Below are 23,829 nucleotides of genomic sequence, written 5' to 3' on the forward strand. Positions count from 1 at the left end.
TCTGCAGAAAGGGTTTTCCTCTGCATTCAGGTACTGCAGGATGCAAACCAACACAGTGTTATCGCGCATGCAGAGCCTGCACAGCTCTGTGGTTAGCAAAGCAAAGCCTGCGGGCTGCAGCCTGCGCTGCTCTCCCTCTTTGCTTTCAGTCCAGGCGTTATAGCAGAGAAATAGATGCTGCCCTGGAGGTTCTTAAAGCACTTCGGGCACCGCCACAGGAAATCGCACACCCCTCCTCCTCCTCCCGGAACGCCCGACCTGCTGCATGCCCTCCTGCTCCCCTCTGACAGACAAACACCGAACGCCCTTTTCCCCGCGGAGCGGCGGTGGTCCGCAGCGGTCGGTGCGGGAGGCGGAGCGCTGAGCGGTGCTGTACCCCAAGTAAAAGTATCTTTCAATGTGTGCGTGCTGATGTCAGCTCTGAGGGGGGGGAGAAAAAGATCCTGAAGTAGTAAAGGTTGGGATGGGAGGAAGGGGGGGCGGGGGGACGGTGAGCGCCGTCCCCGCTGGGCCGTCCCGGGGCGGTGCTGCAGGTGCCGAAGGGCCGCGCGTGGGGTGGGCGGAGCGCTCCCCGCCCGCAGCGCTGCCGGCGGCGCCGTTCCCTCTGCGCACAGCGGCGGCGGGGCGATGGGCTCCGCGCAGTCCGTGCCGCCCGAGATGCGGGCGCTGGCGGAGCGCACCGGCTGTGAGTAGTGCCCGCGGGGGGGGGGGGGGGGGTACAGCGTGGGGCGGCCGTGGGGTGGGAGGGGGTTGTCTGATTCCTTGTCCCGGTGGTACCCCCCGCGGCTCAGACCTGGTAGGAAGCACCGCCCCCAAAAAGTCCCACGGAAAGGTCGGGCCCGAAGGGGGCACAGCGCTGTGGGGGCGCACAGTGGGACCCACCGGGCTGCCTCCGCTGCTCACCCCCCCCCCCCCCCAAACCCCCCGGGAACACCCGCAGTCCAACACCCGTAGGTGGGGGTCGGCCACAACGCCCCTTCATTTCAGCACTGATTGATTCCTGTGGTCGATGCCCGCCGTGTGGGGCGCTGGGGGGGCTCAGAGTGCCGCCCCGTGCCGGGTTTGGGGAGAAAAAAAGGGGAGAACGTCTCTTTTGGCCCCGTGCTGCGGGAGATGCGGGGCTGACCCACGAGCAGCCCGCGGGCAGTCACAGCTCCAATCGCACCACGGCTGCGATCCCCTCTGAGGATCATAAGAGGTTTGGGTTTGCAACCACCGCACGAGCAGTAGGCAGAGAACGTCCCGGGGTGGGATGGGGGTGGTTGGGGGTCCCGCCGTCACCGCAGGGGGACCCCGGAGCCCCCATTGCTGCCCACGGGGAGCTGAGAGCACGGGGGCTCTCCGGTGCTTCTGTGGGGCACTGTGAGCGCTCGGATGAATGCGGCGCCGGGCTCAGGGCTGGGAAACGGCAGTAACTAATGGAGCCGTTAATTAAACATCGTAAAAGAGAGAGGGAGACGGAGCAGCAATAAGCGCGGACCCACTGCTGCGCTCGGCCCCGCTACCCACGTGCGGCTGTGACGGGGCGCTCCCGATGTGTCCCCGCGCGTCCCCTCACCTCTCGCTCTCCCCCGCAGTCACCTCGGAGCAGATCGAGCAGCTCCACCGGCGCTTCAAGCAGCTGAGCCACAACAGGAAGACCATCCGGTACGGGCTGTGTGCCGGTGGGGTCGGGTTGCAGGGGAGGGGGAGGGAGGAGGAAGGCAGCACCGATCCCTGAGCCCACGCACATCCTGGAGCATCGCGCGGACCTCCTCATGCGGTGGGGACACAAACCCCGACCCCTCTGATACACAGCGCTGCCCGCCGGCAGTTTGCATTGGGGAAAAGGCGCATATTGGGGCCAAACCCCTTTTTCTCTGATCTCGTTGAAGGGACGGGCCGGGATTTCTGCCCGCAGCATCGGCTCCCCTCCCCTCCCCTCCCCTCCCCTCCCACCCTCTCTGCGTTGTTCTGTGCAGAAAAGAGGACTTCGACACCATCCCCGACCTCGAGTTCAACCCCATCAGGGCCCGAATCGTGCACGCCTTCTTCGACAAGCGGTACGCACAGCCCCGAGAGGGGGAGCAGAGAATCACAGCACGGTTGGGCTGGAAGGGCCCTTACAGCCCCCAGCCCCAACCCCTCCCTGGGCTGTTTGCCCCCACCAGCTCAGGCTGCCCAGGGCCCATCCGTGGCCTGGAGCACCGCTGGGGATGGGGCACACACAGCTCTGTGCAGCCTGGGCCAGTGGGGGCTGCACAAAGGTTGGGCAGAGCTCTGTCTCTGAGGGCTGAGCCGGAACCAGGCTGGGAATCAGGGAAATTGGAGCTGAGCTCTGGGGAAACGCTGGCGCCGTGCTCTGCGCTGCGGCCGAGCAGCCCTGGGGCTGCAGGGTGCCTATGGGGCGGGCAGGTTGGGGCACTGCGGCCGCCATCCCCAGCAGCTCTGCTGCCATCAGGAACCTGCGGAAGGCGCCGGCCGGGCTGGCAGAGGAGATCAACTTCGAGGACTTCCTGACCATCATGTCCTACTTCAGACCCATCGAGATGGACATGGACGAGGAGCGGCTGGAGAGCTTCCGCAAGGAGAAGCTCAAATGTGAGGCGGTGCCGCGGGGCAGCGGGGCTCCGGGGGGGGCACACCCTGACCCTGCATCCCATTCTCATCCCTCCCAGTCCTGTTCCATATGTACGACGCCGACTACGACGGGATCATCACGCTGCAGGAGTACAAAAACGTAACGTATGGGGGCAGTGGGGCCCTCCCTGCCGCCGCGCCACCCACCGCAGCCCCCCACTGCCCTGCAGGTGCTGGATGAGCTGATGTCTGGGAACCCCCACCTGGAGAAGGAGTCGCTGCGTGCCATCGCAGAGGGGGCCATGCTGGAGGCTGCCAGCGCGTGCATGGCCCGCACGGTGCGAGGCTGCACTGCCCCATGTGGGGTGGCACAGCAGGGCCGGATGGGGCCACGGGCGCAGCTGTGACGGTTTGTGTCCCGCTGTGCGCAGGGCCCAGACGAGGTGTATGAGGGCATCACCTTTGAGGATTTCCTGAAGGTTGGTGTCCCGCTCCGCTCCCCACCACCCGCCAGCACCCGGCCCCGCTCACCCCTTCCCTGCAGGTGTGGAAGGGGATCGACATCGAGACCAAAATGCACGTCCGCTTCCTCACCATGGAGGCCATCGCGCACTGCTACTGAGCAGAAGGACGGAGCCTTCCCAGCAGCGCAGCGCTGGCTCAAGGCCACGGTCCGCTCTCTAGAACCCTAAGAGGTGTTTTATCTGTAATAAAAGGTATTTCTGTTTTTACTCTTTGCTGAGAAATGCTCCAGCCGCTGCCTGATGGAGCTCTCCATGACACCATGTGAAGTCATGGCACCGTCTGCCTGACTGCGCAGCTCAACCCCAAATCTGCCACTGTGAGCGGTGCCACGGCACGGCTGGGATGGGGACAGTGGGGACACAGAGGGGCTGGACACGGATGGGGGCACAGGGATGTGGGGAGTGGGGGATGAGGGGACACAGGGACATGGGGACATAGCGATTGGGGGACACAGAGATGCAGAGACATGGGGGCAGAAGGACCCAGGGATTGGGGGATGCAGGAACATAGGGTCATGGGGACAGGGCCATGGGGGGACAGGGACTGGGGGACGTGGGGACACAGGGGCACGGGAGCAAAGGGACAGAAGGATCGGGGGATGCAGGAATGAAGGGTCATGGGGACACAGGGATGTGGGGATCCAGGGACCCAGCAATGCAGGCTGCTGGCTGCATGTGGCTGCCGCCCCCACACGTTCCCACTGGAAACGGAGATAACACTCCATTTACAGCACTAATAACCGGGTGGCTCGAGGCAGATCTCTGTCTCTAAGGCAGCCTGAGCCAGGAGGGAGGGAGGTGGAGAAAAGGGCAGTGGTTATTTTTAGAGAAGCTGGAAAAAAAGTGTTTGTTTTTGTCTTACAAACTCCCCCCAGCCCCCCCACCCCCCCACCACTCAGCAGTGGGGCACAGCAGTAGTGGGGCCTGGTGAGCTCCCCCAGCCCCGGGGCTCAGCTGTGGGCTCCTTTCCTGCGGGGACAGCACAGAGATGCTGCAGCACCGCACTGCTGCCCTGGCAGTAGCTGTGTGCTGTCCTCCTCTGCCTGAGAACTGCAGCACAGCACTGCATTGCTGCAATGTTGAGGGGAAAAAAAAACAGCCTGCAGCCGCAGTTGCCCTCTCCAGGACATTTTCTTGGAGCATCAGCACTTCCTGCTCAGAGCCACAGGCAGCAGGCTGCACTGCATGCCAGCCAGCCCTGCAGAGGATGCACGCAGTCACGGCTGCACGTGCTGCACTGATGAGAGCCCACCCAAGTGGGACAGCAGCCCTTCGCAGAAACAAAAATCCAGCTCCCATCACAGTGCTCTCTGGCAGCCTGGGTGCCCTCATTTGCATTAGGAATGCTGGCCAAACACACACACACACACGGTGCTGCTGTGGCACAGTCATCCTGAGCCAACTGCAGTGATGGAGAAGCAGCCTGGAAGGACCACCCCACCCCACCCCGAGGAGCTGCAGCTGGACCGTGAGCTGACGGGGTGGGGAATCCTTCTCCACTGGAGGGAGACTGCATGGGTTGGTCCCCAACAAGCCCGTGACCACCAGTCCCACCGCTCCAAGCCTGTTTTCTAGCAGCACAGTGACTGCGGCAGCTGTCAGGGCACAGCACAGCGGGACGGACGTGTCCTTGTCACCACAGTGCAGAAAGAGAAGGGAAGTGGCTGCCCGGAAAAGGTCCTGACATGCACTGGCATGAGGCAACTTATCTGCTGCTTGCAGAGGGAGATAGAGAAAGAACAAAGCTGCCCCGAGATAAGGAGGGTCAGCCTCCTAATGAGCCAAGGACACTGTGAGACAAGGCAGGGGGTGACAGCTGTGAGGTGAGCTGAGCGACATAAGACAGCAGCTCTGTGCTCAGCCACAGGGCTCGAGCAACGCAAGAACTTACTGTGCCCTAACAGCTATCACCTGTTGGACAGCTTTCATCCATGTTCGGCCCGGATGCTTCTTTGCAATGTCAGTGCAGCCACCAATGCACTGCAGCCAGTTGGTCCCTCTGCTTCACTAATGCATGGCTTTGCAGCGAGGACGGTGAGCAGCCCAAGTCCCTGCCAGCTGGGGAAGCCTCTGGTGCTGTTAGAGTGAGACCCAGCACAGAGAGTGCCTCGTGGATAACCTGAGATGTGATGGGCTGCAACTGCAGTGCATGGGATCCGTTCACCCCAAGACTTGGGAACAAAATCCACAACCACACACACACCCATACACACATAGAAACAGAAAACATTCAATCTAGAATTGTAGAGAATTAAAAAAAAATAATTCATTTTAAAACCGTTTTGATGTGTGTGACTTGCTGCGGGTTTCCAGTCATCCAGGCCGGACACGGCCAACCTTCACCTCCCCGTCAGCCTCCCCTCTCCCAGACTCCATCATCTGCAGTGCTCGTGCCTGTTTCTAGACACATCCTGATGCACTCAAAGGACAGCGAGCAGCTCATTATAAGGAAAGCAATGTCGGACACATGGGCTCAGCAAGCTGCTTTCTCCATATCCCATTTTTCCTCCCCCAGGAGAGGCACCTGCAGGCTGTGCTCTCCCCGCTGCTCTCCCCCATCTCAGCAGTTTGCCACCCGGGTTCCTGCTTCCCGAGCAGCCCACGCCCTGTGCCGAGATGGGACCTGCAGCACTCCTCCCACAGGCAGCAGGACAGAACACTTCTGCTCGCAGCGAAGCGCGCGGCTCCCCCTCATCCTCCAGTCTCTGTTCCTCCACAGAGGATCTGTGGCCATTGGCAGGACATGTCCTAGCAATAAGCTCGAGGGCAGCCCTGCTGCGCTGTGGTTCACAGCCCCGTGTTTTCAGCTACAGCTCAGCGCTCCCCATGCACCTGCAGCCAACCACTCCTGCTGGTGCTCGGCTGCTCTGAATCGCCCTGTGATGTGGCAGAGTGCTGAGCCAGGTGAGCTGCCTAGATGTGATCGTAGGGCACCGCAAGGCCGATGTTGTAGTTGTAACCCATCACCTCGTCGTAGGAAGAGCGGCAGATGGGGAGGACGCTCTCTACAGCCAGCTGGTCCACGGAGAACTCGTAGGCATAAATGATTCCTCGATGCCTGCACGAAACACATCCGGGAGATCAGAGCATTATAACTCAACTGTGTATTGCAGCAGGAATAACTGTCAGAGATTGCCTGAAAAGTCCAACATTCAGTGCTTCGGAAGACAAACATCGAAGCTCATCCTTTCTGCACTGGGGCTGTTTGTGCAGATGCAAGAGGAGAAGATTCCCTCCTGCCTCCCTCCAGGGACCCCACCAACCCCTGCCAACACGCACTGCCCTGCTCTATGGACAGGCTCAGAGATGTAGCTGTCATCTGCTGGAACACTGCTCACCCACTGGCGTGGCAGAAGGTAAGCACACTGTAGTTTGACAGTTCCATTAGACACGCTAACATCCACAAATACCCAAATCTGGAGCTTCAATACCAGCAGTTTTTTTTTTTCCAGGAGGAGACCTCATCACTAATATTTAAAGTAAGGGAAAGACTGCATTCTCTGTCTTCAGAAGCCTTTATATTCACCACCTTAAACAAGAAAAGCCTTTTTTCTGTGCTCAGAAGTAAACAGAGAGCCAAAAATCACGAACAGTTTTTAAAGGCTTCTCCATTTTTTTTTTTTCAAACACACCTTGTCTCTGTTTGTGCTCTGGATGATGACTCAAGTGTTTATGGAGCCATTTTGAAGGGCAGTGTAATGCTGTGCTGCAGATCCCACCCTGCAGAGCTGCACTCACCTGCGGTGTGCAGTGAGGTCGTCGTCCATGATGCTGGCACCACGGGGAGTTTTCTCATCAGGGATGTTGGCAGTGATGAGGCTATGAGAATTAAACCATACATAGCGCACTGGATGCCTGAAAAATAAACCCCAAGCACAGTATTAAATAAGAACTCAACCAGCTCAGTGCCCCCTCTCTAGCCAGAGGCCGGGAAGCTGCACCTTTGGTTCCTCTCTGCCTGGCTGAGCTGGATGAACGCAGCCTTTATCACCACCTAGCGGACTGTTACTGGAATACACGTGGTGCCACAGCACCATCTGAACTTGGCAGCTGTGCTGCTCTAAGGCCTGCGGCAGCACATCCCCAGGGAGGAGCAGGGTGCTTCCAAAGGGAGCAGCACAGTCAGGGCCCCCACTGCCGTCTCCAAAGCACTGAGCGAGGGCTGATGCAGAGATGCACTACGTGGCACAGGTGAAGAGGGCTGGGCTCTCCTTCCCCCTGGCTGGTGAATCAACTAACCCTGAACCAAGGAGGGGTAACAGCAGGTAAAGACTGCTCATCTCCACAACCCTAACCTTTCTCCTGTCCTCTCCCCTACTTCTGCCTTCCATTCACAGCATGGGTTACAGGCATGGATAACAACTTCAGCATCTCTCATCTATGAAGGCCTTTCTGATCGAAGCATTCCTTTCCAAGTCCTCTACAGATTAAACAGTATTTAAACATTTAACCTCACTGTTTTACTTTGAGTACATCTCCACCTCAGAGCTCAGCAGATCTGCACTGCCTGCCCTCCTTCTTGGCATGCTCATCAGTGCAGCTCCAGAGGATAATCAATGCAATATTGTCCTTAATGCACCGACTGCATCACGTTGGGTTTTATCATTTAAGGGTCAAAAGAGGAGGAGATAGCTGCTATTAATTAATGACAACTCCCACTTGAACTTCTCTGACTGTAAATACCTCATATCACCTCTGTGGGGGAGAAGCATTAATAAAATAAACAATAAGCATGTATTTGGGATGTATCTGTTCATTTCACTGAGAACAGTGCATCAATGGGAACAGGTTGCCCAAGGAGGCTGTGGATGCCCCAACCCTGCAGGCATTCAAGGCCAGGCTGGATGTGGCTCTGGGCAGCCTGGTCTGGTGGTTGGTGACCCTGCACATAGCAGGGGGTTGGAACTATATGATCATTGTGGTTCTTTTCAACCCAGGCCATTCCGTGATTCTATGATTTGGGCCTTAATTGTGGCTAAATCCTTCAGGTCTTTATTCAGACAAAGCAAACTCCCCGGGAATTTTGCCTCAATCAAAAAATGGTAATTTGGCTAATAGAAGCCACTAATAGCCTTCTGTCAGCTCCAGGATCCTGATTCAGCTTGTACTTTCAGCTCCCTCAGCACTGCACATTTTGTGCTTTCAGTACAAACTGTTACTTCCCTATCAGTGTCTGTGTGTTTAAATACCAATCTGGCTTTGCCTGTTGCTGCTAAGGGAAACATGGAGGAGCAGAACACAGCACAGGTACTGCAGGAGGTGTGGCAAAGAGAACCAGTCACAGTGGGGACAACAGCCAGCAGTACAGCACTTGAAACCCAAGGCTTGGAAAGGTCAGTACTGACGGATGGGGAGGGGAGAAGATGCTAACTGAACTCCACAGGAAATCCAGGGGGGGAAGAAGTGTCCATTCTCCCTTACCATGAGCAAAGCACTTTGTAAGAAGTGAAAAGCCTACGCAAGCTAGTGGTGCACGGAAGCACACGCACAGTTACCTGGCGTGCATCTCCCAGAGCTTGGTGCCCATCCGCTGGTCCCACACACACACCAACCCATCTTCTCCCCCGCTGACGATCTTCCAGTCGTCCATCTGCACTGCAGACACCCCCAGCCGGTGAGCATAGAGGGAGCACAGCGCTGTGCTTCTGCGGAGGTCGTACACTCTGACCCTGAGGGAAAGCAAAGCAAGAATGGACATGAAAGCAACTGCAGCTCTGCAGGTCCTGAGAGCACGCACGCGTCTTAGGTTGTGACAGTACATCTAGGACAGTGACATAGATGGTTTCGATGCAGACTTCTTGTGCCATGCAGGTTCTCACTGCCTCTTGGCAGGTCGCAGGTGATAGAAATGAAATTTGGAGAAAGCTCATCTGTATCTGTGCCCCTCAACCTGTGAGAAATGCTGTGAGGAAGAAAGGCCATGCACTCGGTGTATCACTAACACCCCTTGGTGCCCATTCCGTGTCCACTAAGGGCTCAGAAAAGATAAACTATTTCTATGAAGACTGAGGACTGAATGTGTAGCAATCCAAGAGAAAAATCAAGGGGATCACAGGTTTCTACACTGGAGTTATTACTGAGTACAGCAACACTGAAACAAAGCTATCCACAAGTACCAGCAACCTCTTCTCAAAAGATTTACACACACACACACATATATATAAATATATATAAACAGTCTCTCCATATAGTGACTTTGGGCAGCCTTCAGGTGTACCTAATTCTCAAAAAGTACTCAATGAAGGGTTTGAAGAGAGGCTAGAAAAAGAGGACCTCAAGTCGTGCAACAGGTCTATAAAACCAGTTAAGAACAGTTGAAGCTAATGGTGTTATTTTTTACATCTAGTATATACCACAAGGGAGGATGTTTTCTGATCCTTGCGTGCCAAGATTAAGATACAGCAAAAGAGATAAAATGCAGTGAGTGAAAACAGAAGGGGAAATACTGATCTCAGCTGAAAAGGAGCCAGAGAAAGTTCCTCCCAGCTGAAGGCTATCAAGAATGAAGCCATCAGGTATACATTAATTCAAACAAAGGCCAAAACACACTTGTTCCAACACATTAACTGTACTCTGTTCCACACTCTTGTCATGATCTAAATGGTTTTGCAAGTCTTTCCCTTTCCTTTTTTCAAATGGAGATTGCATCATAGGATTTTACAAATAACACATTTCGGCAACTGGAAGAAAAAGGCTGCAGAATGGTCCAAAACTCCAGCAGAGCAACACCCATCTGACATGCAGAGAAACATGCTGGAACAGAGTGAGGAGCACGCTTTGTGTGGCTCTGCACTCACCCCCAGGAAAATCCCCCCCACAAACGGTTGCTGATGGTGGGAAGGACTTGTTGCTTTCTCCAGCTCCAGCAGAGAGAACCTTTGGCTACACATAAGAGCTGTGCTTTGGGTAGGGATGGGGTATTTTGGAAGTGCTCACACTCGGCACTCTCCCTGTCTTGCTGCACGTGTTCTGTACGACAATCAAAGCTTCTTCTGTTTGGTAAGCACAGTTGGGAAGCAAGATGTGTCCTGGTTATTTCATTAGCAAGGGCCCAGGTTTCAGGCAGGTGTCTATTCTGGCACACCCTTGGAAGAATTAGAGGCACATGAGTTGCTTAGATGTGCTTCTAAAAAAAAAAAAAAAAAAAAAAAAAAAAGAGCATTTTGCAAATCTAATGTGATGCTCTAATGTGCTCTAATGCAGACCTGGCACTGCCCTCCATCTCCTGCCTCAACAGCTGGGCTCAGTGGGAGCACATCAGATTCATCCCAGTTGAAGGGAGCTGTAAAGAAGGTGCTCTTGTGAAAGCTGTGACTCTCCTGTTCCAATGTTTGAGCAGTAGTTGCCTTTGGGAGAAGACAGAAATACATGTTTGGTTCCACACTTTTCAGCAGTAGCATACATCGGGCTTGCCACGCTTGCTTTCCCCATGCTACTCACTGTCTTAGAAAACAAGGCTGCAGTGCATTAGCAAACATTCCCTGTTATCAGATCTTGCACTGGTGTGAAGCACAGCTATGTAATCAAATCATTCAGCAGTGCTTCAGGAGAAACATTTTCCAAGTGCTGTATTTAATTCCAGCAAGACATTTTCCCAGAGGTAGTGTGGCAAGGCCCCATTGAGGGGCTCACTCCGTAACAGGGCTAGGGAGGTCCCAGCCCCAGCCCACCTGTGGATGCCCAACACGTATTAGCACCTTTCAGGCTGCACCCTGTGAAGAACTGACCTTTGAGATACACGTGGTTCTGTCTCCTGGATGCCAAACTTATTTGCCGAGCTATCGATTCCTCACGTCTTGTTGGTTTAGTGATGGCCAACCCCTGAACTCAGCCAGCGCTTGAGCTAAATACAGCTGAAAAGCTTTCTTCAGGGGAAAGGGCAAGACATTTACTCTGGTATAAAGGGAGTACATTTTAATCTCACTTAGGGGCTATTAACTTTATCTGCTCTCTCATCACCGTGGGAAAGATTAAAATTGCAGGTAGTCTTACCAGGGTGCTTTGGAAAATCAATTATATGCTTTTAGAGAAAAAAAAAAAAAAAGCAAACTCCCAAGGATTCAATTACACATGTCAAACTTCAGATATTTCCCTCACCCCTTTGCTGAAGAAGTGTGAGGTTTGCTTCCGCTGCCTATTCGCTGAGAAGGGGGGAAAAAAAAATGCTGTTTGACAAAATAATCATTTTTGCAAGCTGCTGTGCTGGCGGGATGGAGGCCTGGGACTTGGCAGAGGGAAGCACCCGCCCTACAAGCTGATACCCACCGCCACACCAGACCACCACCTGCAGCCTGGTGCCCGGCGCGGAAAGGAGGAGGGAAGGAACCAGGAGCCATTAGAGACTGGCTCCTCGCCATCCCACATCTCCTTTGGTGCACTGGATCAGACCCCGCACGTAACTCGCCAAAAAAGAAAACCTAAAAATTGGACTCAAAGGGTCTTTTTAAGCACTTTAATCCTTTCGCACTGACTGCTCCCAGCGCGTCCATTCCTGGCACCAGATATTGTGCGGGGAAAATCCTACTCCCCAAGCCAAGGAGTTAAAGAGAAAGCTGCTAATCAGCTAAATAGAAGTTGGAATCCGTTCATATGAAAGTCTCTCCTTTTTTTTTTGTCACCTGAGGGACATCACAGTGTTCCGAAATACACTCTTGACATCATTTGGCAGACGGACCCATCTCATCCTACATGATTCATCCCTTAGGTTATTTTTTTAATATCAGAAAGTGAGCTTTTAAATGCCAAACTAATTTTGCGGGTGGTGGCGGGGAAGTGGAAGATATTCCAAGTGGTCTCGCTGGGCCGTACACCAACTGCGTCCACCAAATGGCTTAAAAAGAAAGTCTTCCCATGGAGCTTTCTGAAACAAAGCAAACTGGCAGCCACGTCCAACTATTACCTAATATTTTGTTCCTGAAGTTCACGCTGGCTGCGTTTGAAACATTAGAGGAGAAACAAATTCTAGCAGGTCCAGATGTAGGACAGCAGGACAGGAAGTAAGCTAATTGGAAAAGGGTTACAGCTCTTGGTAGTACCTACCTTCTGTCTTTATTGCCTGTAACGAGCATGTTTGGAGGACTGTCCTGGAGGTTGACACATGTAAAGTCACCCATGGAGTTGCCTAGCTTCTTTAGACACTGACTCGTTTCCAGGTTGTAAAGAAGAACCTGGCAGAAACAGAACAAACACTGGCTAAATGCAGCGTGAGCACAACTACCTTTTGCTGCAGCAGGAAGCAGAGCAGAGTTACCACCATCGGGGATGCTTTGCAGGACTCATTTCTCACTGTTCTATGGCAGCCAACATACAGGCACTCCCTGTCAAGAAGGACAGAAACACACATTCAAAAAAGAAAAGAAGAAAATAAACGTTTCACAATGGAACCCACCGCACAGCTGGGGAGGGGGTTCATGGCAACCCATGTGGGATAGGCAGAGGTCTCAGGCAGTCCATAAAGCCAGACTGATTTTCTCCAGGTCGATTTTTCTAGGTTTACATGGGTAAAGAAATTGCATGACTTGCTTTTCAACTTGCAAATTTGAAAGAACAGCAAAAGGAAACGGAGTCAGCACTTGGAAGGTTTAGACAGATGGACTGTGCAGAAAGATTCCATCAAACAGAGCAAAAACTGAAGAGCAGAAGTGCACTGACTCAGTGCTGACAGGCCCTGCGATCGGCTTTGTGCAGATGAAAAGAAATAGTGCATCTGAAATGGCAGCTTAGATGGGAAGGGAATAACAACAGCTCTGATTTTAGGCTACATCCAGGATGACGCCGCTAAGGACTGCAAGAGAGGTACGAGTCGTTCCCCTTCTGCTCACCCTCCTCTCTGCTGCACAGCAATCAGTTTAATTATGTTCACTGTCTGTCCTGTGGGGCCAGATGAGGTTTATCTGCTTGGGCCTTTCCATGAAAGGGAGGAAGTATTTTTAGATCCAGCAAAACACACTGGGCAAAGTCCAGTGAAGCTCAGGGAAGTTCTCAGTTTTACACTGACCTCAAAAAATTACTGCATTTCATGGTGATGTTCCTTCAATTAACTCATTCAATAACAATAATCATCTATGACCATGAAAAGAGAAACAGCACTTAAAATATCAGAAAAACAACCAAACCCTTGTGGTTTCCATGGCAATACCAGCGTGGCTGTGTCACTGCCACGTGAACACTCTCACCTTGTACTTTTCTGATTGCATCCTCACGCAGTTTAAGAAATATTACACTGCCAGTGCATATTATTTCAACGTTCAGCAGGGCAGTGACGTGATGCTGTCTGCCCTTTCACTCCCTCGCTGTGCAATTTTAAGATACATCTGAAAGGCTGAATTAAGAGAGCAGGAGATCAGCCGGTGATGGATGGCTCCAAACCTCCAGGAATACTGCAAAGATGTTGCAGGTTTCCTCCTGCCCCCAATTCTTCCAGTTAAAAGAAATGCAGAGTTTTATCCACGTACATGTATTATCAAGTTCCCTACTAGAATGAAGCCACTCATATCCAACACACTCAGTTATTTACATTTATCATCTCCTAACCAGTTCCCTCTCCCATCTGCCTACTGCATAGTGCTGTATAAACTGCTTGCCACAAATACCATTTCTAGCATGTGTTTTTTCATCCCTAAGACCAAAACAAGAAACAAAAACCAAAGCAATTTCACCATATCTCTGTACAGTAAGAGACTCTGCCTTTGCAGGGGCACTTGGGGCATGAAAGCTGCTAAAAATAATGTAAACTTCCATTCCAATGAAGTAGCTGCTACAGACTGAAAGTGTTTGTCATCAAGATAAAAAAAAACAACACGCACAGAACAGCTCCCAGCACCTCCCTAGCCAAAGTCAGGGTGAATAACATTCTGGCAAAGGCACTCTGCAGAATTCTCAGTGCAAAGGAAATTAACATCTCTGCCTCACAACCAAATTTCTCTCTGGGAGGTTTTGTTCAGAAAATACAAAGTCGACATGCTGCTGAACTCAGAGTGCAAACGATAGACAGTGGGGTCAACAGCAGCACACTGCAGCTCCCAATGCGTGCCCTGCAAGCAGCCCCAGCCAGCTCTGCCTTACAGCCTGGAGAAGAGAGGGCCAAATGTTGCTTTCTCCAAAGTCCCCTGGGAATACTACTTAACGTGAACATCTATAACCTATTAATTTACCTAAACGACCAGCACTTCTGTCTATCCCATCAACATCTGATACACACTTGAACAGTGATGGCCATGAAAGGCCATAATGAAGAACTGCTTGCACAGAGCGTTTGAAGTTTTGCTGTTTAAAATCTGAGCAAATGTTCCATCCTTTCCTGCTTGCAGTCCCTGTTTTAGACCTGTGATATCTCCAACATGCAGCCCCAAATGAAAACTGACTGGTTTCTCCTCACGTAACATGCTGCTGCCCACCACTTCCAAAATGCTTGCATCTATAAGAATCTGTAGAAATAATGTTTCAGATCCATGAAGTTGCTGTAAAAGCTTTTGTTTTCTACTTCCTCAATTCCTTCTCCTCTCATGTCAGTCTCCAGTCTTCAAAAGATTGGTTTTTTTTACAGATGTTTATAATGCAGATGTGCATTTCTAGCCAACTAGCCCTAGCACTTGGTAGGAAGGTGCTTCCTGTGATTTTCACCCACCTTCCAATTGAACTTCTGTCTTGGTCTGCAAATGAACTTCAAAACCTTGCCCTGACAAACTGGTAGGTAAAGAAACAAAAGGTGCACCGAACGCATTTTGAGCTCTGAATAACTTCTTGAATGCAGAGGTTTAAAAGCACACTGATAACAATTTTGAAGATGCTAGAACACCTCTGATGAGCTCTTCTCTAGTATCCCACGGCAACGAGGATTTTCTTTACAAAGGCCAAGGAGAAAGAATGAAATACCTGGTCAATAGGGACTTGAAATAAGGGCCTGTATGTTAAAGGGCAGATAAAGCATAAGATCTTTAGGAGGTTTATAATCCTATAATGCACACTGCAAAGGGATTACCCTTTCAAAGACATTTATAATCCTATAATGGCCACCCAAGACCAGTGACCTAATAGTCACAGACCTGAAGGTAAGCGAACCAAGAGCACTTGGGTGTGAAATGAAGTACCCTGGGATAGCACACTAACGAGCATCCCTGCCCCCATGGGACTTCTGGGGCACAGGGGAGGAAAAGCATTAAATACTCTGTGCAGATGTATCAGGATCTAATGCACAAAATAAAAAGCGTTACCTATTAACATTGTTCAAATGAAAAAGTCTAAGTTATTGGATGAGAGCCAAGCAATCTCCCAGAATGCTTAATAATTCAACAAGCCAGAAATAGCTAGAGTACCTTTACCATTATGTTTAGTTAAAGACCACAGAGATTAGAAAACACATTATCCATCTCAGAGGCGATTCTTTCCATGTTACAAGTCCCTTAACGACCTTTACCATCTCTCCCTCTCTCTCTCTCTCTTTTAATAAGGCTGAGCAAATGGGACTTCATTTTATCCGATTGCCACAGACTGGTGGTATTAATTATTCATTCTCATACTCTCTTTTGTTAAGGCAGTGCATTAGACTAATTTCCCTCCTTACTGCCCGAGTTGGGCAACTCTCAACCTGTGGCCACTGTCCTTGGATGGACGGACTGAGCAACTGGCAAACTGGTGGGCAGAGGAAGAAAGGAAAGCTTGCTGCACTCCAGGAGCTGCACATCGGTGGGTATGGGGAGCTCTCTTTAAATGCTGTCCAAGAGCTGAAGAAAGAAAGCTACATTAATTCACAAAGTCCCTGCAGCCAGGATAGCTAAGCTGGGAGCTTCGTTACATCTTGCAGCTAAGTGAGGTCAAGCATACTCTGTGCACTCTGGTTGAGATACTTCCAAGAAAAACCAAGGAACTGGAGGAAATGCTGTTGATGGAACTCTTCCATGCATGTCCAATACCCCAGCAGGTGTTTCGGGATCCTGTGTTGTTGGAGATGTCTTTTTTGGATGGAACATTAAAACAACAAATCCCTGAGCACTTGTTATCAAAGAGCCTGTGGTGTTTTCAGCAAGAGCAGGGGTGTTCAGCCCACTGTCCTGGCTGCAGGCCAGCAGAACGCTGCTTTGTGCAACTGCGTGCTTCCCCTGCAACCACACTTCTGCTTCTTGTCCTCAGCCACTGCAGCTCTGGGCTGGTAAACGCGCTGCCTCATGGAATGGGGGGAAGAACTCTTTATATGTAGTATACTTCATACTTATTTTGATGAAGTATTAGATAGGAAAAAGCACATTGTAAAACCGTGCTCCCAAAGCCTACATCTTCGCCCTTGCTGAGAAACACAGGATGCCTTCAAGAACTGCTGTCTCAGTAACTGCCTGGATGGAGGTTTCCAACTATGACTACGGAGAGCAGTAAGCAGAGGATCAAAACAAGAACCCAAAAACTGTCTACATTTGTTTTAGGATTTTGTTTTGCCTCCTTTCCTCCTGCCCATCCCTGTGCCAACCCAAGGGAACGCTGCCTGAATACACACAAATATCACCAACAAGAGATGGGGATGTGACATTTCAAGTCCACGATGGATAAGAAGGGATCTGGCTTTTGCTCAGGTTAAAAGCATTCCATTCAGAGAATATGTACTGAAGTGACAGGGCTATTCCATATGCATTTGTGAAAAAAATCATCAAATTAAGTATAGCACACGGCTGCAAGTTGCAATTCTATTTCTAAAGGGACGCAGAACAAATATTTTCAAAGTTCACAAGCCTCAGAGGCGCAGTTTCCTACTGCAAATGTATTGCATTGCCTACTGTAAATAGAGCACGTAACACTGCAACAGCAACAACAAAATCTGCCTGCTAACAAATGCAAGGTCAGCATGTTGGTACTTGCACACAGAGATAAGTACGCTGGCTCCATAAATTTAAAGATGAGCTAAGATTTAAAAGGAGCAGATGAGGGAGACAGACAGACAATCAGAGAGAAAGAAAAAGAGTAAATCATACACAAAACAGCCAGTAAGAAAAAAAAAATTAAAAAAGCAGTTAATATACATGAATAATGGATGTTTGATTTAAAAGCAGTTTACTCCAATATGATGTAATTTTTGACAATCAGCCAGAGAGACTATTTTGCAAGTTCTTGCCAGATATAAGTCATTGTGTGAAGCTGGTAACAACATTTCTCCGAGCACGTGGAAAATTGACTTTCATGCCATCCTAAAGGTGACTTTCTGCTGGCAAGCAGGAACTCTTATTTCACGTGCACTTAGCTTCACCAAGCAGCCCCCAGCAATGCTTCAAGAACTGCACAGAGAATTACAAAAATAAGCCTGCAGCAAACCCAGCCCAGCTGCCAGCCAAACACGCTGCCGGCTCCTCCAAACAGCCGCAGCTGCCACCCAAGTTGCACACAAAGCTAAAGGCAAGCACAGGACAGTTCTTCCTTGTAAGTTCTCCTTTGACTGGAGTCACAAGTAAGGCTGCGTACTGGTGGCAAGAGGCAGAGCCAAGCATTGCCCAGGCAGTGCACAAGCCCCAGGAAGGCAGTTCTGCCAATGCACCTGCAACCCCTGCTGCTGCTCCAGCACTGGACATGTCCCGGGCACAGACTGCCAGCTCCAGTGCTTTGCCAGGCCCGATGGGTTTGTGGTGCTGACAGATGTCTGCAAGGACCTGCGGTGAGAGCACCGGGCTCATTTAACTCGTGGCTGAAGACTGATGTAAGAGTTCGGGTACCCAGAGATGAAAGTCAAGCCACCACCCACCACGACACAAGCACCAGCCTGGAAACACTCCTTCCCTACGCCAAGGACAGGGCAGGTGAAGGGAAGGCAAAGTAGTTCTTAAAAATTGAATGAATGGCTTTGGTTTCACAGATTAGCACCTGGAATAAACATGGCACATCCCAGCAGCTCTGTTTTCAAAAGCGGAGACAACTGCCACCAAAGAAGCTGTGCCAATTTTGAGGTATTCACATTAAATGTGTGAATAGGAAAAAAAAAAAAAAAAAACCAACCTGAATGTCATTAACAGTAGCCAGGAGAAAAGAGTTTTATTTGTCAAGCTGCAAAATGATTCTTGGTCATTTGCAAGCACAGAGAAACCAAGATGGATTACTGTTACTTTTCAGTGAGACAGAGGTTAAGTGATATATCCTGCAAAATTTAGGCACAGGAAACTGCTCTCACTGCAGGGCTGTGCTCCTCACAGTGCCTGACTGGTGGGCACGTCCCTCCTGCCCTGTTCAGACCTCAGCAACTGAGGACAAGAGTTTGGAAAGATCAGCACATTGAAACCGCTTACAGGATTTGTGGTGGTGAAGAAAACTGAACAGTGCTCACAGAAAACTGAAATCTCCAGAACTGGAGACATTAATGACACCAGAAGAGACCACACAGAAGAGACCAGACCACTGGTGCACAGAGAAGAGGAATTCAGTTAAAAGAGGGTAAAGATGTAAAGGTTTACATGGAATATCTGTGACCAAAAAACTATCATCCAAGGGAAACTGAACTACAAGATTCAATTGACGGGATTATTTTACAACTTCTGATTTCTATTTTTTTTTTTTTTATTCACATAACACCAGTTCAGACAAACTGACGTTAGCACGCAGCTGAAGAACTCTGCAGAAATGCTAAACACAGGTGCACAAAGAGGCAGCGTTTCCATGGCTGATGAGCAGAGGGAGGTGATATCGAGCAGCATCCATCAGCACGAGCCAATCATCAGCTCAGAACAGATGAAAACACGACAGCAGAACAAACAGCTCCCAGGGCGCTGCTTTCAGCACACCTACCTTCTGCCTGTGACATGGGGGATCCGAAGCCACGCTGCCCTCCTCCCACCCTCATCCCTCTGGTCTGAAATAATGGTGAAGGTTGTGCAAAAATGAAATCAGTTTGCAAACCAGAAGTTTATTTGCTGGAAGAAAAAAAAAAAACAACCCAGCACCTGCCATGATGATAGAAGGTAATTAACAGGAACTGCTGAAAACCTGAAATGATTTCAACTAAGCTTTAAATGCAGGAGAAAGTTGGGTGGTTTTTGTTTTCTTTTTTCTGGGGGGGTGTTTTGTTCTTCTCCATCAGGAGAATAAAGCACCTATACATCTCACTGAACTGACTGACAGGTAGGACAGAGCTCATGTGAGCTTGTCATGGGAACCCAGCCTTACTTGATGGAAGTTCCATGCAGGGAAGCTTATCAATATAGAAAGTATAAGAAAAGCTCCACTCCATCAGCAAGATAAATGCACTAGAAATCAGATCACAGAGTTAATCCTTACTGCCTGGCTCAGATATCCTGCCATGAACAGCACCAGAACTACCCCTAGTTTAAAGCTGTGGATGCCTGTGGAGTTAGCAAATAGTTTCATGTACAATGTGCAAAACCAGAATGCAAACAGCTGAACAGCAGAGCTCTCCCAGCAGCATAACATGGGGTAATGTGGTGTCTGTGCAACACCAGCCTGCAGTATATTGCCTGCTCTGTGCTCTTACCCACCCATAAGCCAAGGGGGGAACAGAGACCTCAGTGTCTGGATTTGGTACTTAGGGAAAACAATACACTGCGCGTAAACACAGCTGAAATATCCCTTAATAAAGAAATTCCTGTTAGCTCAATGGTTTAAAAACATAAAAAGGCTTAGAGGAGCACTCAGATAACCTTCAGTATGCTCCATCCTCAGGCTGACAGATGCTTACTGAGGTGGGAGGTGAACTTTCTCCCACAGACGAAGTTTCTCCCTTCTCCTGCACGGATGTCTGTGTTCTAATAAGAGGCAAACCTATGCTGTGGATTTGATGTTTTTCTCCTTTCCAACATGAAAGTGCCTACAAAATGTATGCCTCAGATCTCTGCTCTGCTGTCAGATTTGGTTAAAATTAGATAATGATTAGGAAAAAAAAAAAAAAAAAGAGGGACAGAGACGGTTTCCCTGCCTGCACTGCCTTCAGAAAGCAGGTCAGCACTCCAGCGTTAGGCTCATGCGCCGACACTCAACAAGAAAAAAGAAACCCTCAGGAAAAACAAAGAAAACCCAAACAGAGAGGCAACAGCTTTTCTACCACAGCAACACAGCCAGCAGCAAATGGGGTTGGAATTCTCTGCGAACAGGTTTTGGAGATCAAAAGCTCTCCTCAAGACAGATTGTCAACTCATGACCGCCGTAATCAACCAATGCGAAGTCCCTTCACGTCTGTGCGAGGTGAGCAATTATCATCAGAGACATTAGCAATTAATTTCCGGTGTGATGTCAGCTGCTGCAGCAATGCCAAGCACGTGTCCTTGTCAAGCACGGCCCGGCCGTCTGGGCGGCAGCAGCTCCATCTCCTGATTAGGATGCGGGCTGATGTGCTGCTGAATGCAAGCTGCCACCAAGCACTGCAGGGCTAAAGGAGATGTGTCCGGCTGTACGAGCAATGCCCCGGGGCTACGGAGATTTCTCTGCTCCTTCAGGAGGCACAAAGATGATCGCCAATGTCATGCAACGGAACGGGGCAATTTTACCTTCTAACCTCCCACCTCTGTGGGGAAAAGAATCGGGTTGGGACAGCAAAGGAATTAAGAAAGACAGCACAGCCTTGCAGCACCTCCCAGCCCTAGAAGTATTTATGGTGGGCTCTGCATTTCCCCTGGGAACGTGAATTTTGTGGGGAATTAGATGCAGGTGGAGCGATTCATCCCTAACAAACCAGTCCCAAATAAAGCCTTCCTGCTTCAGTCATTTGCCAAAGACAACACTGCACTTGTACAGACCACAGCTCCTACCTCCTGGTTGCTCACCTCCACCTGCCAGGCACTCCCCTTCCACTCAGCAGATGGCCTATCGTGCACTGCAGCACAACCACAAACATAACAGATTTAAGCAATGGGCAAGTTAGGCAAGATGCAGGAAAGGGACAGAAACACTTCTCAAGGCAACTGGCAGGAGGTCTGCCTGCAGCCTGCTCCCTGCCCTGGAGAGGTGCACCACAAGAGAAGGGCTGCATCCAGGAGCAGGTTTCTGAGCCAGACAAATACACAGTTCTTTCTGTTACCTTCTGGGATGCAAGAGCCCAAGAACAGCCCATCCTGCAAGCAGAGAAGTTTGAGAACAGTTGCATTAAAACAACGCCTCAGCCATGAGTCTTCAGCAGTTACCAAATGACTGCAGTTTTCATCTACCTTGGCGCTGCTGATGAAATATCTGACTGGGTCACAGAGGCTTCAAACCTATGACCATCACGGAGCTTCCTCTAATGCAGCAGTGACACCACTCTCACCAGTTTAGAAGTAACACAGCTCAAACACTCAAATGCACACACTGAAAAAAGTCTCCTCCCAGAACTGCACATGAGCACATGCAGGGCTTGGCACGCTGCTCACAATGAACTCACCACAGAGGCTGCAGAGTGTATGTGTATTTTTTGTTTCTTTCTTTGGGGAGGTTGTTTATTTTATTTTTGTTTTTTTTTTTTTCTGGTTTTGGATTGTTTTCTTCTTGGTTTTGTTTTTTTTGAGACTAGTTCCCCCTAGAGGACCACTGGTGCAGCATACAGCTGGGACTGAGGAGCAGAGAATGCAAAGCATTTACACAGTGAACCCAGTTAGCTGAACAATAACCCCTTCAGCTTACTGTAAGAAATTAGCAACAGATTCCTGAGCCTGTCTTCCATCTACTCACACACGCACAAAAAAAGCTCAGTAGTAGAGAGGAAAATGGTCCTTAGCAGAATTTTTTCATGACACAAGTGCCAAAATATGACAGAAAGCTTTAAATACCTGGTTGGGCTCATTCAGCATCCAGCCAAAGCCTTTGACCCCAAAGGCTGCTTCATGAGCAGAGACGTCAAGACACGTGACAGGCTGACCATAGACAGAATGGAGGATTTTCCCAGGGTCTTCTCCTTTCAGGAGATAGACAACATCTTCTGCAGCTGCTACTGCCACTGGACTGTCCCAAACCTCTGGAACCAGATGAAGGAAGTTCACCTAAAAAGAGCAGACGTCATTTTTATTGCAGACAAAAGTTGTTTTAAATCACTGTTACGATATGTTAAACTGAACAAGCTACTTATGCACAGGTTACCCGTGATCTTGAATCATCCCAGTTACAAATTCAGATTAAATTTCAGATGGAGTCTGAGCATTAACTTTATTTCAGAATATCTGCAAATTTAGCTCCTATGATGGAACATAGCTTGCAGCCAGCATGGATCCAACTACAAGGGAGAGGGTGTTGTTTTAACACTGTTACTAGGAAAATTCTTCACGTTTGGGGATTTTGTCTATTTTTAAGTACTTGTAGGACTGACAGATTTGAAAGAGGGGATGAATCAGGAATGGTTTAAATTGACTTCATACCCATTAGCTGTGCAGTTAGTTTCTTGCAAAAGAAAAGTTGCAAGGCTCCATTTATTCTTACACACTTCCTTCCCCATTTCAAAAAGGGTTGACACACTGAGCCATAATAAAACTTCAGAGAATGGGATCGCTTTTGGTTTTTAATTAAAACAGCCACAAAAGTTCAGTGACAGAAGGTGCAACCTAAAGGAGCTGCGCAACTAGTTACAGCTTCACAAGTGATACTATTAGCTCGTCTGCAATATCCTGCCTCAGAATTAATCAGATAGCGTTGATCTGGAATGAGACCTTGAGTTTTAGCTCCAACTCTACGCGAGAAAACTGATTTACAAGATGAGCCAACTTAGTTTAATGTTGACAAAAAAAAATAATTGAAAACAGCCAACCTCCTGCACCATATGGACTTCTGTTCATTTTCACTTGTAGCTTAAGCCAGCATTGCACCCTTGCTCTTCAATAATGAAAGGTTCATCCATTAACCTGCTACAAAATCACAGCCTCTAACAGATAAGGCTGTTATCTAGCTCACACAACACTCCTGTAAGATTTTTAAAAGATCCTTCTTAACCATACCAAAAATAATTTGTAGATCAGGAGCTCCTGGAATGAAGCTGGGTAGTCCGGAGACTCACCAATTTCTGGATTTCAAATGTTCCTGTAGTTTGCCAGAATCCCCTGTCATCAGGGCTTTCCACCTTGACCTCAAAGCCAGATGCTGTTGCTACTGTTGCACCCTTGGAACCCAGAGCTAAAGCCTGTATCCTCTGGTTATGCTGGTAGCGATGGATCGGCTCACGCCCTATCATCAGGCTCCAAACACTCACAGTGCCTGCATACAAACACAAAGCAAAGCAAATACACATGAGAATTTCAGAAAACCTTGTAAGATCATCTAAAGATGCAAGTTTATCAACATGCTAACAAAAATGGTATGTATGCATACAGAAAAGAGACTCTAGAGCATGAGACCAGAATTTCAGCACAGAGGTTCAGAAGGAACTTTCCAAAATGATGTGTACAGGCATTTGAGGCTGTGCTGCCCTCTGCAACTCCCACAGCTTAGCTTTCAGGTAACACTGGTATCTGCCTCGAGGAAGACTGCTTGACTTCTCTCCTTCCATGCCTGGAGAAGACTGGATCTAAACCTTTGATGGTTGGACTTGATGATCTTTCAGGTTTTTGCCAACCTTAATGACTCTATGGTGCTGTTATTCCTAAATTATTCTTCTTACACTTACACTGAAGCAACACAAAGACAGTGGGGAAGAACCTACATTCAAAATTAAGTCATTGTGCTGCACACGGAAATGTTTCAGAGCTAAAACCTGAAGCTCTGCACGCACAGCAGTCAGGCCGTGGACATTAACACCATTCCTAACAGTCAGTTTGCAATCAGCAGCAAAACTCTGAACAATGACAGACTGGAAAACAGAGTTCAAAGCTTT

At 49.6% G+C, this 23,829-nt stretch overlaps 2 protein-coding genes across 14 annotated transcripts in view; one reads left to right on the forward strand and one right to left on the reverse strand.

Moving 5' to 3' along the window:
• Nucleotides 1-527: 527 nt before the first annotated feature.
• TESC (tescalcin) lies at nt 528-3,290 on the forward strand. Of its 3 annotated transcripts, none has more exon segments than NM_001080884.2 (8): nt 528-685; nt 1,578-1,647; nt 1,962-2,042; nt 2,441-2,580; nt 2,658-2,719; nt 2,790-2,897; nt 2,991-3,038; nt 3,104-3,289. In NM_001080884.2, coding segments are annotated over 8 exon segments (645 nt in total). In that variant the 5' UTR covers nt 528-627; the 3' UTR covers nt 3,182-3,289.
• A 2,034-nt stretch (nt 3,291-5,324) lies between these two features.
• FBXW8 (F-box and WD repeat domain containing 8) overlaps nt 5,325-23,829 on the reverse strand; it is a 48,070-nt gene continuing 29,565 nt past the window's right edge. For 10 of the 11 annotated variants that reach the window (XM_004934484.4, XM_015294877.3, XM_015294880.3 and 7 more), the window contains 6 exons: nt 23,017-23,213; nt 21,803-22,012; nt 12,123-12,250; nt 8,579-8,752; nt 6,822-6,938; nt 5,325-6,141 (listed from right to left, as the gene is read on the reverse strand). In XM_004934484.4, coding sequence (XP_004934541.1) covers nt 5,997-6,141; nt 6,822-6,938; nt 8,579-8,752; nt 12,123-12,250; nt 21,803-22,012; nt 23,017-23,213 — 971 coding nt within the window. In that variant the 3' untranslated portion in view covers nt 5,325-5,996. Of the gene's footprint in view, nt 6,142-6,821; nt 6,939-8,578; nt 8,753-10,288; nt 10,430-12,122; nt 12,251-21,802; nt 22,013-23,016; nt 23,214-23,829 lie in introns of those variants that run through there. The other variant, XM_040648239.2, reaches the window with a different exon arrangement.

Source organism: Gallus gallus, chromosome 15 (genome assembly GCF_016699485.2).
Source record: "Gallus gallus isolate bGalGal1 chromosome 15, bGalGal1.mat.broiler.GRCg7b, whole genome shotgun sequence".
NCBI lineage: Eukaryota > Metazoa > Chordata > Aves > Galliformes > Phasianidae > Gallus > Gallus gallus.

Coding starts and splice junctions, on each gene's coding strand:
- TESC (XM_025155510.3), top strand. CDS start 628: ATGGGCTCCGCGCAGTCCGTGCCGCCCGAGATGCGGGCGCTGGCGGAG. Junction 686..1,577: donor GCTGGCGGAGCGCACCGGCT/GTGAGTAGTGCC, acceptor TCTCCCCCGCAG/TCACCTCGGAGCAGATCGAG. Junction 2,581..2,657: donor CCGCAAGGAGAAGCTCAAAT/GTGAGGCGGTGC, acceptor CATCCCTCCCAG/TCCTGTTCCATATGTACGAC.